The sequence below is a fragment of the Erithacus rubecula genome (genome assembly GCF_903797595.1).
Source record: "Erithacus rubecula genome assembly, chromosome: 14".
NCBI lineage: Eukaryota > Metazoa > Chordata > Aves > Passeriformes > Muscicapidae > Erithacus > Erithacus rubecula.
In genome coordinates, this window is record NC_136666.1 from 9,311,018 (window position 1) to 9,324,997 (window position 13,980).

The 13,980-nt window shown below is 43.0% G+C and overlaps 1 protein-coding gene across 1 annotated transcript in view; it reads left to right on the forward strand.

Annotated features, from left to right (window-relative positions):
- ABHD2 (abhydrolase domain containing 2, acylglycerol lipase) overlaps positions 1 to 12,384 on the forward strand; it is a 38,099-nt gene extending 25,715 nt beyond the window's left edge. The window contains exons 7-11 of the mRNA XM_079318223.1: positions 2,080 to 2,172; positions 3,846 to 3,959; positions 5,185 to 5,254; positions 5,974 to 6,058; positions 6,893 to 12,384. Coding sequence (XP_079174349.1) covers positions 2,080 to 2,172; positions 3,846 to 3,959; positions 5,185 to 5,254; positions 5,974 to 6,058; positions 6,893 to 7,089 — 559 coding nt within the window. The 3' untranslated portion in view covers positions 7,090 to 12,384. The remainder of the gene's footprint in view (positions 1 to 2,079; positions 2,173 to 3,845; positions 3,960 to 5,184; positions 5,255 to 5,973; positions 6,059 to 6,892) is intronic.
- Positions 12,385 to 13,980: the final 1,596 nt, after the last annotated feature.

The window sequence follows — 13,980 nt, forward strand, 5'->3', positions numbered from 1 at the left end:
ACAGGGTTTGCATGGATAATATCTGGCTGAGGTCCACTTGGTTCATCTTCTACAATTATGCAATATTGTATTCCTGATCTCCAAAATGCTGTTGTGAGTAATGCTGTTATGCTTGCATGGCAAGGACAACCTGATTAACAATTCTCCACTTGGATATTTGTGTGGAAAAACAACTAGCTGGGTCTTTTTTTTCCCCTGAGTTTAATGCACCCCCTTGTGTGGGCTGTGTGGATTGTTGAGCTCTTGCCTCCACCTGCTGGGTAAACATCTCCTAGCAAACCTCCTGCCACAAAACATCTGCTCTGTATTACTGGACAGCCAGCAGGAAGGCTTTTCAGGTCTTGTCTCCCTAATACCTGCATCTGCTCTAAGTGCTAATTAGCTGAAGAACTAGGGAAAAACAACTAAAATCTACTGAGAAAGAGACAGGAGGAGGGAGGACCTTATGCCCTGGTTATAGAAGTGAGAGGGAGGGAGGTCCAAAGTACCTCCAGGTGGAATGGTGAAGCCATTGCCTTCTTCCTGGGCTTGGTCTGGTGCATAAAAATAGCTGCTCTCAGCCTTCAGGGCTACATGGAAGTGGACTACCCTGGTTACATGGCCAGTTAGGTTGTTTGGGGTTTTTTTTGAATATTGGCTTGTCCAGCATTTATGCCCCAAATAACTTTTATAAGTGGAGGGAAAAAGTTTAAGTGAGCAAGGTGAACCAAGGATCTCAAATAGGAAAGCCTTTCCAGAGCAGCAGCAATACTAGGATCTGCCAGAAGAATGAGACTCTTAGTTTAATGAATTAACACAGAGTCTAGGGAATGTGTTCCCTGAGGCTAAACAGGGACAGGTCTCTGTATTCCTTAATCTCTGCCTGCATAGGCTTGATTCTGCTGCTTTATCTTGTGGAATGCATCTTCACCATAGCTATAGGCTGTGGGGAAGAGACTTCAGCTCTGAAACCTGGGCAGTCCTCAAAATATTGGAAGCTGCCTTTTTCTGTAATGCTTGCAGCTCTTCATATTAGGAATACTGCTGTACACCATAGAAACTGCAGGGAAATGTAGTAGCTTTAACTTCCAACATCATCTAATAACTTAATAGGTTTGCTTGGAAAAACTTTTTGAAGAAAGAAATGTGCATTTTTCTCTCTCGTTCATTCCCCTGCCCTGACAGAAATGTGGTAGGTATAGCCTGGCTAGACAAATAGGTGTAATGGATGTTTCTTTTTTTTTAATCCATACTCTCCAGCATGGCTAATTGCAAGAAAACAGCTTGCTCCTGCCTGGTAGGGGACTGCAGGCTAGAGCTTGGAAGGTCATGCTAAATCTACAGTAGTTCTCATGGTATGTTAATATTTAAGTGGTAGGAGAGGTTCAGTAGCTGAGATTGCTCCCAGCATTCTTCAGTCTCTCAGTAAATGACAGTGTGTTCCCCCAGTAACAGCAAACCCTGCTAGGAGTAAAGCTCTAACCTGCCCATGACCCTGCATAGCAAAGGAGTGCTGGTATCTGGCAGAGCTCACACAACTCTGGATGGTTTAAATTCTGTTTGAACAACAGATAAGCTGTGAAGTGCTCTTCTGCTTTGAGAACAGGTAAAGACTGCAACTAGTATTTATTCCTACAGCTCCTGCCAATGAAATTAAATAATAATCGTATCTGTGCATATTGGAAACATCTGCACAAATTATTTCCTCTGCAGAGCTGTATTACACAATAGACAACACTGTTGAGCAACAGGTTTTTAGCCCTTTCCTTGAAAGTCCCATTATGTAAGTCACATTCAACTTCTGCAAAGGGATACTAAAATCCTCTTGTCAGTGTTATGGATCTTGATTGATGGCTCTTAAATGCTCTGATCAAAACTGCTAATTGCATTGGGCAAGATGAGACTGCAGATCTGTTTTCTGATGCTAACAAACTTCGTCAAAGTGGAAGCCATTTCCTGGAAAAGGTTAAGCTGTGGCAGGGAAGGCCTAGAGGTTTGTTTACTCAGCCCCCAGGCTGCCATAAGATGTTAACAGTGTATTAATCTGATCTTTCAAGAGCTCCATTAACATCTTTGTTTGTTCTGTGCTGTTTTTTCTAGGGCACAGGAAACCTTCATGCAGTGGGATCATTGTAGAAGATTTTATAACTTCCTCATGGCAGACAACATGAAGAAGATCATCCTTTCTCACAGGTACTGCAGTACATCACTCACACTGACAGTATTGATTGGGTCAATTGCTATATTGGATTTGTCTGCCTGGTCCTTTGAAACAGGACTCCTGAAAGGTTTAGCACAAGTTCCTTGGTAGAACTTTAGATGAACCAGCAGAGGAGGTGAGCCCATGTCAATCTAATAATACTGTAAAATAGACAAAGAAGCTTTGGTCATTTTGTTAGAAGAAAAACATTGTTGTCCTTTTGTGTTCTGTGGAAACTTGCTTAATGAATAAACTAGACATGCACAGGAAAGCATTGCAATTAGACTTCAAAGTGGAGTGTTCTGCATCTGTTTTACTTCTAGCCAAAGAATTCCCTATTGAAGGAGCCTCTTGTTCTGCCACCTACCTGAGGTAGGACTAATCTTCAAGATCTGCTCTATGGAGTTGCTGCTTATCAAATAAGCAAATAGTCAAACCTGTAGCTCTGGCTTCTAGCTGTTCCTCTAGAAAGAGCATGTAGCCAGCAAAACATTTAACATTGCTGTTCCTGAAGTGCAAGTGTACTGTAGGATCCTTGTGCTGCTGTTACTGATCCATGGCTCTTGCATAACAAAAAAATTTGTGTGCTAAACAGGTGACATGCTCAATGTTGGCGTTTTCCCCATCAAAAGTTCTCTGGGTGGTGCTTTCTAGGCAAGAAAGTACCTCATCTGTGTGTTTTGGAAGTTGTCTGACTGAGGGGAAAGGAGGGAAATATCTTAAGACCTAATTCACTGAAGGAGCATGTGTCACTTCAGACTTCTGGCTCTTTGTTTACACTCCTGTGCAGTATGAAGCCCTTGCAGAAGGAGGGTAGCCAATGCAGGATGTTCCACGTAATTCCTTCCAGGTTTACAAATATTTAGACAACTTGAACAAATTTGACATGTGAAGTTAGGTAAGCTCCCATCAAAAGGCACTTAAATTCTTAACCCAGAAAAAGCCAGTGCTGGCTTGAAGGGAAGTGTCTTAAGTAAACTTTTTCCATAATCACTTGTGCTCTACCTTGCTCAAATCAAACCTAGCCTCCCTCCTCTCTGCCCTGCAGCTGCCTCTCAAAGGGAATAAAAATCCCTTTCCAACTTGTGGCTTTTGTTCTGTTTGTCGGGGAAGAAGTTTGTTCTGGTAAAGAAACACATCCTCCCTTGAGGGCAATAACCAGTTATGACAAGTGTCCATACTAAATATCTTTCTGCTAAGGTAATACTCTTGAGTAATTTCTGTGTGTGAGGTAGCCTGAAGTCTGTGCTGGGGGGGCTTTAGAACCAGATGATGCAGAAGATGCTATGCCCAGCATTGCTGGTGCTCTCACCCAAACCACCCACAGCTTTGGTCTGAAGCCAAAGAATCCTCCCTCTAATATTAAACTCTAGTCCATACCCTTAGTGCTCTCTGGACTGGAAAGTTTCAAGAGGCCCCCTCATGCAGTTCTTCAGAAGATAAGGAAAACATTTTTTCCTACTAGGAGGCTGTTAGGGTTTGTTATGTCTTGCTGCAAAGGTAAGTGGACAAATAAGCTGTTCTTGCTCCCAGTAAAGCCTCATGTTTATGTAGCCCACTTCTCATCTTATCTTGTCAGATTTGGTAAACTCAGTTGTCCTTGAACAGGTCATGCTTTTGCTGCCCTTGTGTTATTTGGATGTAATTCTTGATGTCATTCTTCCAGGCAAGTTCTTTTTGGAGATAACAACATGAAGAAGCCACAAAGCTTGTCAGATGCTGATCTGGGCAAGCTCTACACAGCAACATCACTTATGCAGATTGATGATAACGTTATGAGGTATGAAGGGCAATTCTCTGCTCCCCTATAGAAATCAAAGTACCTTCTCTTCCCAGTGTTGCTCTTGCATGCCCCTTGGTGTGCTTGTAGGGGTCTGCTGAAATACAGTGAGCACAACTTCAGATTCTTACTGGCCTCCACACTAAAGAAAACTTAGCAGAGGGGAAAAAAACAACAAAAAACAACTTCTGTTTGCAGTCACAGCTTCTTTAAAATCATCCAGGAGGCATTTATTTATTGGTAGCACCTGAACCTGCAGCCTTCATTAAGGTAGGAAGAGGCCAGCTCTGCTGCCAAGCTCTAGCAACAAAAAAGGGGAATATGGAAAGCAGCTCAGAACTGCTCATGGATTTCCTTAGCTCTATTTGAAAAAATCTTCTCCCTATAAAACTTTTCTCAATATATGAGAGAGGCTGGCTGAGATAATGCAACCTTTTTATTTGTCATACTAAGACCTAATTAAGTGCTCTGCTTTAATAAGCAGTAGCCTGTTACTGCCTGTGTCCTTGACAACAATATAGCACTTTAAGTGGCAGTGTTCATACCATGGCATGTTCTGTATCAGGCATTGTCCCCTTTTGAAAATAAAGCTGTAAACTGTTAGCTAAAAAGCTATATTTTTAGCAGACCCAGGAGTATGGTTGGCTACTTACAAAAAAACCAAAAAATCCTTGGGAAATCTCACTGCTTGTCCCCCATCCCTGAGGCCTTTCTAGTTTGGACCAACAGTTAGGTTGTCCCTTATATTAAAAAAAAAGGCACTTGAAGAATACATGCTTACTCAGTTCTTGGTTTGGGGCTGTGTGAAGGGATTTGCCAAAGAAGTGGAACCACTGTGAATTCTGGGGAACTTGTCCAGTAAGTTTGAGCTTAAGCTGTGCTGGGTTTGTATTTGAAAAGACTTTTAGGGAAAGATCCTAACAAGATCCTAACTTTTTCATCCACTTGTACAACAAAGTGAAGTGGGGTGTTTTGATAGAAACACCCTGAGGGCTGCTGGTCTTTAGTTTGCATGTTTGACTTGCCCATGTCTAAGAAAGTTTGAGAAGGCACAAAATCCATCAAGGCATGTGTTGCCAAAAGGTTTTGCAAAAAGACTGGGTATTTAAAAAATTGTCTATGGTAATAGAGGCATCATTCCTGTTTCAGTGTATGTATCTTCACTTAAAAGTAACAGTGACATGGCTGAAGCAGGTGATACTGATGACAATCTGCTCTATTTCAGGAAATTCCATGGCTACAGCTCACTGAAGGAGTACTATGAAGAGGAAAGCTGCCTGCAGTACTTGCACAGGGTAAGCTCTTGCAGCAGACTGCTCTTGCACTGGAGGGAAAACACTCTGTGTTTTGTGTTGTTGAGAGCTGCAGATGTCTTAGTTGGGATTTTCAGAAATAATCAGGCACATTATATTGGAGTGGGATTTCACACCTTGCTAGCTCTAGCACTGGGGCTAAATTCTCTGGGCTCTTAAGTGCTTATAACTCTGGCAGGTGGTAGCACCCAAGAGATGGAGATAAAGCCACACACTCAGCTGAACTGCTCTGAGTGTATGAAGATAAATTGGGAAATGGGTGCCTGCACCTTCAAGGAAGAAAGCTTACTGGATACTGTGGAAGAGACTCAGGACACTGACAGGCAGATGCTTAAGCAAAGTTTTGCCAAAGTGGAACTGAGATCAATTTCTCCTTTTTCTACTGAACCAGTGAACAGAGGTGTTCCAAGGGAGTTTCCTGGACTTTAGCCAAGGTGTCCATAACAGAGCTGGCAGTAGCTGCCTGATGGGCAGAGCAGGAAAAGTGTGTAGTTATTTCAGTTCTAAGAATGAGGACTCAGTCTGTTTGCTCTCTGCCTATATCTTATAATTGGGTTCAAGGGAAAAAAAAAATCAACTCTGAAATATAAGATCTTAATTGCATTACACTAAGATACTTTCATGGTTGGCAGATTGACATTCAAATACCAACCCTCTTTCTGGCTTGGATTTTTCATTTCATGTTGTGTTTCCTGATGCAGATCTATGTTCCTCTTCTGTTGGTTAATGCTGCTGATGACCCTCTTGTCCATGAGAGTCTTCTATCAATTCCAAGAGCTCTTTCAGGTATGCTGAAACAGTGTCCTCAAGCTGTGCATGTTTGTGTACCTACAGCTTGCTTATCACATCATAATTCCTGATTTCAAAGCAGGTTGACTTGCCTCCTTACATCTGTAATGCTGTGGGAGATGTGCTGAGCCTCTTTAAAGTCACCAGTTGCTAGAACTAACAAGGTTAACCTTGAGCAGGAAGAACTTCAGTCCTTTCAGGCACCTGTTGCTTGTGTTGATAGCAGCAGGTTACATACTTGGATGAAAAAGGGTTTCCTCATATCTCCCCTGTTTACTGGGATTTAGTAGGAAGATGGGTGGTGGTGGCTGGATGAAGGTCAGATAAACACCCCCTGATGAAGTGGGGACAGTGGATGCATGGCTGTGTCACTTGGCACTGAACTGGGATCTCTCCCTTGAAAGGAGTTGAGCTGTCCGTCTTCAAACGAGCAAAAAGGTAAATTATCCTTAGAAGCTCAGAAGAGGGAGCTGCTGCTGCTTCATCACACAAAGTGGGTGCTCAGGGAGGGAAGCAGGGTTCATTCTTTTCCTGGTCAGAGGCTGTGAACAGAGAATTTATCCCCAGCTGCTTTCAGATAGAAGCAAGCACAGAGAGCTTTTCACTGTCCATGCAATAAGGTGGTTGATGCAAACAGTCCTAGTTCCAGTGGATGTGAGTTAAAGGTGCTCATTTGTTAAAAAATGGCCATTCTTACAGCAGCACAGGTATTGCTGTTAGGGCCCAGCCAGCAGCATCTCTTGAGCAGCCTTTGTCCTGGCAACTCAAGATGCTTTCATTCTCAGCTTGAAGATGTTAACCTTCTGGAACTTTCTGCCTCTTTTTTTACAGAGAAAAGAGAGAATGTCATGCATGTGCTGCCTCTTCATGGAGGCCACCTGGGATTTTTTGAGGGGTCTGTGCTGTTCCCAGAACCTCTTACCTGGATGGATAAGCTTGTGGTACAGTATGCCAATGCCATCTGCCAGTGGGAGAAGACAAAGCCTCACTGCTCAGACAGTGAGCAGTCTGTGTCTGGCCAGGAGTAATCGACCCAAAGACTCTGGATCACTTCAATATATCTCCCCCATTTGGGAACATCTTGTTCCCTCACCTGCTGCTTCAGGTTTCCATTCTCTTTGATGTCCTATGGCTGGGGTTTGATCACCATGTGTTTTTCCAAAATGGAGTTAAAGCAGAGGTTAATATCTGGATAGAGCCTCTTTGGATATCCAGTCACATGGATTTGTAATTTATTGCTCTGCTTGAAGAATTGGGTTGCTCACTGTAGCTTGTTACAGGGCTACAAGCTAAAGACTGCTTGCTTTAATATAGCAGAAGTTTCACATGTCAAAGTCTCTTTACCTGCTGGTCAAAAACTTGATCTGCAGCATTTGTTTAGGTTTAGATGATGGGATAACTGTGGCTCTGTTCTCTGTCTGGGTGCTGGAAAATCCCTGTAGCAAGCCACAAGCCAGTGAGTGGTTCATTCTGTAAGCCACTACACTGTGGCTTGGAAAAACAGATGCTTGACTGCAAGTGTAGTGTCAGCTTTGCACCATCTCAAGGGAAGCCTTTTAATACCTAGGAATGCACTTGCACAAGTGAATCACTTTAAAAATATTCCACTTTTCCATGCTTGAGCTGTCAGTGAATTGGGGTGGCTTTATGCTGGGTTTCCAAGTAGAGAAAAGCTGCAGCCTGGTAATGCCAGTTAATGTTTCTGTGTAAACATATTCTCACTTCAGGACCTGATCAGTCATCTTCTTGTCATCTTTGCCTCTTTTTAAATACTGTTATCTTTTCAGTACTGGATTCTTTATTTGACCTAGGGTTTTTTAAAGGCTCTGGCTCCAAGTGGAAACCCATGATTAAGAATCTGCAGGATTTTTTTCTGTGAGCTCTATTTGTTTTAAAGAATATTTCATGGAGAGCTGTTGAACTCTCTTAGGGATTAATTGGTGGGGGGCTAGGGTGTATCTATTTAGATTTACTCCCCTTATGTCAGGGTAAATAATATCAAAATTCTTCCCATTTGCTTTCAGAGCATCAAGTGGGTTTGAGACACGTGGCTTGCTTTACAGTTGATGTGGAACTGGATGTCTCCAGCCCTGTGCAACTGAAATGACATCTTTGCATGGCTGACTATTTCCAGATCTGTGTAAAGCTGTAGGATTGCTGGCTCCAGTAAGACACTGGGCTCTTTCTCACTAGAATTTCTTTTCCAAAACCAGACATCCCCTTCTAGTTTGAATGTGCAAAGTGAAGTGTGAAAGCTGTTTGCAGGAAAGCTGGCTACTCACCTGTGCTTTTCTCTCAAGTGGCAGTTGTGGTCTGTGCCAAGACAGTTATTAAAGGAAAGTTGTCCCATGACAATCTGGAGACTGAAACTAGTGGTAATTTTTTTTTTCCTTACTGTTTGTTCTGTCAATATTATAGTGTCATTAATCCATCCTTAGGATTTTTTTATCGTAGTGTCAGTGAAGTTCTTTTTCTGTCACACTTCCCTCATCAGCACTTTATTGCTTCAGCCTTGGTCTGTGTTCCAGGCACTTTAATTTATAGTTTAAGGGTGAAACAAGCTGCAAGACTTCAGTCTGGTAACAACAAACCAGGGGAACAAGCCTTCTGGACTGCCCTGTCCCTGAACTTCAGTAGGTTGAGTAGGTGAGGTTTCATTTTAATAAAGCAATAATTAACTATTGTAGCAAAGGTGCATTGTCATATCAGGAAAGTCATTTGCCTTAGGCCAAACACCTTGGCCTGTGATCCACAATGAGCTGTGGATACCTGCACATTCTCCTAGTTAGTAAATCTGAGCTTCTTTTCATCAAAGAGAAGATGAAACGAAGTAAAGCTACAGCAAGACTTGGCTGTGCTTGTGGCTGTTCCTTAAAAACTATTTTAGGGCATCAGTTAGCAAGGATATTCTTAGCTGATGGATATCTTGTCTCTGTGTTATGTTCTTATTCATACTGCATCACTAAAGTATGTCATAAAAGACATTTCAGTTTTTTTGCTTAAGTAGTGTTCATGTAATATTCATTGGGTATGACTTAAATATCTTCTCACTTCAGCACAAGTGGAGTGTAAACAACACATGTACACATCAAATAGATACAGTATAAATTTAGGTGTCTTAAGTCTCCCAGAATGAGGTGAGCAACTGGGCAGTTCTCGAAGAAGGAGGAGCTGTAGCTTTGTCTAAATAGAGATTTTTCTTTTAAACTTGGAGAGCCTTTCTGAGGACTACTCCTTCCTGCCCCACAACCCAAGCCTTCATATTTCAGAAGTGCCAATGCTGTGGACTTTCTGAAACTCTCAGCTACAGAAATACCGTGGGTCTCTGTCTTGCTCTTTTGCCCTGTTTTTGCACTTGAATCTAAAACTGTTCAAATCACTTGTGACTTGACTGAGTCTGGCTTCTTTGGGGAAGGACAACTTTTATTGTGGCTTTTTTGTGTGAGGTTTTTGGAGCTTGAGGTTCAGCTTATTAAGCCTGTAGGTGGAAGTAGTGTTAAAAAAAAAAAAAACTGTTCTCTCCATCTCAACAGATTTGATGCTTCTTTCAAAGCAAGACTTGTAGTCAGACTTGCAGCAGTCACTTAAATGTCTTGGGGAACTAGAAGAAAATTAAGCTGTAGTTCTTGTTATCTAAAGACTTTTAAATTATGTATTAAGTCTTGCTACTGACAATGATGGATAATTGATACTTAGTGACACATGGGGCTTAGTTCAGTCCTAATCTGAATACTCTTATCTCCCAAAATAAGGCTATGCTAGTCTTATGTGGGCAAGTGGTCTTTATTTGCCCAGTGAACCCAGCCTTAAAAGCAGTCTGAATTTAAGTCTTAGAGGTGAAGGCTTTCATCTCATGTCAAAACACATGAGGCTGCTGAAGTGTGCACTTGTAGATCATTGCAGTGTGATCTGATAGAGCAGTTCAAGAGTACAACATGGTGAGTCTGTGTGCTCTGCTTAGTTTCAAACTGGGATTAGAAAAATCATTAGAAGAGCTCTTCCATGGGTAGTCTCATGGTAAACACAGCTTCCCCATCACTGAATGTAAGTAGCACTTGAACATGAACCCTGAGGACCCTCTCAATCAGACAGCAGGTTGCAGAACTATTATTCTTTGATGGTTAGGCTGGTCCAACCATCACCTTTGCCATTTTTCTGTAGATATCTAAAGATGGTAAATAAGCAGTTCAGACTTGCTCTGACTGAGCACAAGGAACTTCAGCTTCCAGTAAAACAGCTCTGCCAGCATTTTTAATTGTCCCTTTGCTAGCTTCTAAATCAAGGTGGTTTTGGGTGGGTCTGGCAGTGTTGTGGTTGCACTGTAAAGGCAAACACTTGAACTTCCCTGCAATCATTTTCCTGAGTGTTTTTCTGCAGTTCCTGTATATGAAGATATGGGTTACAAAGACAGGGCATTAAGTAAAAATGTTATGAGCTATTAACTCCAGTACTGAATTTAGCCAAGCTACCTGTGTGTCATCTGTCCTGGGTCTGTCATGAGTTCCTAGACCACAGCCCTTTGACACGTGGTGCCTTGCCCTTTTCCTCCTCCTCCCTTGACATCAGCATATCTAGAGACTTCAGTAACAGCTCTGTCAGAGCTTCTGGGGCTTTGCTTTTTGGTAAATGAATTTTCAGACACTATTACTGAGACACACTGGTGATGCACACTGTACAACTGAGTGCTCACTTAAAGGACCTTTGTGGGCAGCCTAAAACTGGCTACAGTCAATTTCAGTGCTTAAAATAACAATGTATAGAAGCAGTAGATTACTTTCAGCTCTCTGATCCTCTAGCAGTAGGAATGGAGTCATAGAAGCAGGATTTGCTTTGCTTAATGTGTGACTTGTTATCCTGCAACCCAAAACTTTTGTGTCTGTTAACACTGCAGCAGCATGGCTGGAGGTAGATTGCTCAAGTAGCTACATCTCAAAGGAAAGAGCAGAGAGTACCATCTTCAGGACTTAATTGCCAGTTTAGTCACTGGATTGTTTCCAAATTTTTCTGGAAATGCTATGCTTGTCTGGAGCTTACTGAAATTCTTCTGTCTTTTTTTATGAGACCAGAGGAAGCCTGAGCCTTGTGCTGCCTATGTAAGTCATTTGTTGTAAAGAACATCTTGTTTCTGGCTTGAGTCATACTCCATGTGTCTTTATCTCTTTTGTGGGTTGGTTCATTTGGGAAGGTGCTGGAGTCACAGTGACTCAAAGCAGTGTCTCTTTCATGGCTTCTAGGTAAAAAGCAAACAGCCCTTCTTGGTGTGAGGACTTTATGATTTTTCTCCAAGCTTAGAATGCCTCAGAGCAGCACCAGCCCAAGGGAGGGTGCCCTGTTACTGTACCCTCTTCTCACTGGGAGGGGGAGTGACACTGGCCTGGGCTTCCTCAGCTGTTAGGGGAGCTTAGGCACAAGTGCCATCAATGAGTCAAAGCAGTTCCAGCTTTCCATGCTGTGCTGGAAAGGATTCTGGAGTTATCCTGAACATCTGTATGAGGTGGCACAAAGCCCCTTTGCTTTGGTCTGACTGACAAGCTTCCTTTGTAATCAAAATTCTCTTGACCATAGAGGAGATACAGAATTAGTCTCATTTTCTTCTAGGATTTCCACTGTAGTTCTTCTGGGATGTTGACCCTTCTCATATCCCTGCCAACTGGAAAGTCTTTAAAATAAAAAGCCAAATAAACCCCATTTGTATATAATACAATCAAATCTTACTGCTTTGTCCAAGTCAACAACTTTCCAAAAGGGCATATTTTCTTGTTGTGTTACATGACAACTTGACTGTAATTCCAAGTGACAGATCTCTAGCTGTTCTTGAGAAAGCATGACCTCTTTCTCTGAAAGTTCCTAGCCGAAAAGGTGCTTGGGAAGAGGGAGACCTGTGCCCTTGGTTTTTTTTTTCATACAGCTGTGTTAGAACAGGCACAGTGACTTCCAGTGTTTTTGGTGAGCAGTTGACTATGAAAATATTTTCAATTTGGCAAAATTATGTTCTGTAACTATCTCTAAATGCTGCCCTGAAGAAGCATGTATACTGAGACACCCTCCCTGCTGCCATGTTCTGAGTCAGATTCTCTGGAGCTGAGAGCTGCAGGGGAGATGATTTGCAACTAGCAATGCAATTTTTCTATATCTGCTGATGTTTACCTTTAAAATTATATATAAATATATATAAAACTGTCTTTGATTTTTTCTTTAATTTTTGTTCTTGTGTGGTGTAAAATGGAAGTCATTGCAAAACAAAATGTAATTTTGTTATCTTTGATTCAGTGGGGTTTCTTTATTTAAAAATAAAGGACTTATTGAAGTCAGTGCTACATCTAGCAATTGTGTGTGAAGTTCTGTATGTTGGCAGAGGCTCTCAGTCTTCCTTGAGGCCCAGCTTGGGGATCTGGCTGGGGGGAAGGTGATACAAGCACTTGTGGTTCTCAAGTCTTTCCTGGTTGCTTTTTGTCTTCTGGCCAAGAAGTCTTTGATGCCACTCTGGTGGAGAGTGGGTATAGCATCAGCTTAAAAAAACACATCTGCCATTAAACTACTGAAAATGAGTTGTTTGTGCCAGTGGAATAGAACATCTGTTATTTTTCCCGGTGTGAGAGCAAGAGCATTTCCTGATCTTTCCACTGCTGGCAGAAGAAACACAAACCAGCATCTCTGACCAGGACAGTGACATGTTTGAGCCTAGAGCATAGAAAAGCCCTGCCAAAGGGACTATTCACCTGACCCTAACAGCTCACCACTGTGTGGTTTATTATCTACAGCCCAAGGGAGAGAGTTGTGGAGGGCAGCTGGCTTGGGTGCTCTGTGGGAGACAATGGGCTTCATCTCCAATGTATACCGGCCCTTGTAAATTGGCTATTTGGTCCAGTTCAAAACTCCTTCCTGCCTTGGTCAGTCATTCAGCTCCCAGCTTTGCTGTGCTGTTCCCCATCAAAGCAAGCTCCTGGCTGACACTTTCACAGGAATGGTGAGCAGCCATGGGCACCCCCAGGAGCTATTATCCCACTCCAAATCCCAGAGGCAGCATTGTGATATTCCTGTCTGTGTGGATGGGTTTTTCCCCTTTTTCTGTTTCTACAAGCTGCCATTGCTGTGCCTCCCAGGGAAGCTGTGCTGTTGTGTTTGCACTGGCCTGATGGTTGCAGGGTTGTCACAAATGTTTTCCTTGGGATGGCTCCAGGTACAGAAAGGAGCCAGAGGAGGTGGAGAGGTGCCTTTTGATCTGTCCCTGGGCTCTTGCACAAGGTTGGCACAGCCTCAGGCTTTGGGACTCACCAAGCAGCTGAGGCTGGAGCCAACAGATCTAACCCCAGACAGGCCCTGTCCTCCCTGTGGCTTCAGGGCCCCATGTCCTGCTTGGTTTGAGCCTGAGCTCATGCCCTGATGACTGTGGCTCTGATCAGCACCCTCCAGCTCAGCCAGCTTTGGGTGGGGGGATGATCTGGCTGATAAAAAGGACCTGTATGGAACTGGGAGGGGGGACAGGACACACTGTGGGACCAGGCTCAGGGAGAAGGTAACCTGGGCAGAGACCAGGAACTTGTTCTTCTCTGAGCTCTGCTGCTGGCCAAGGGAGGAGGTGGTCTGGGAATGGATGTCCAATTGGCTTTTTGGAGGAGATGCCTGGTTCATGAAGCAGAACAGACTCCCTTGCCTGGGACAGCTGTTTATGCCTCCTTCCACCTGAGCAAGGTGTCATTAGTGTCAGGTGCAGCTTGTTTGTTGCACAGGTACTATCCTTTGCCCTCCATGGTGACTTTTGGTGGAGCTTCCCTGACTGAGCTCCCTTTCACAGTGCAGTGCTAGGAAAAACAACTGTGCTGAGGCTTTTCAAGCATTTAGGAGGGTACATTCTGCTTCTCTTTCAGTAGTTCTGTGATTTAAATCCATCTCCTAGTCTCAGTGGCTACTGCAGCTTC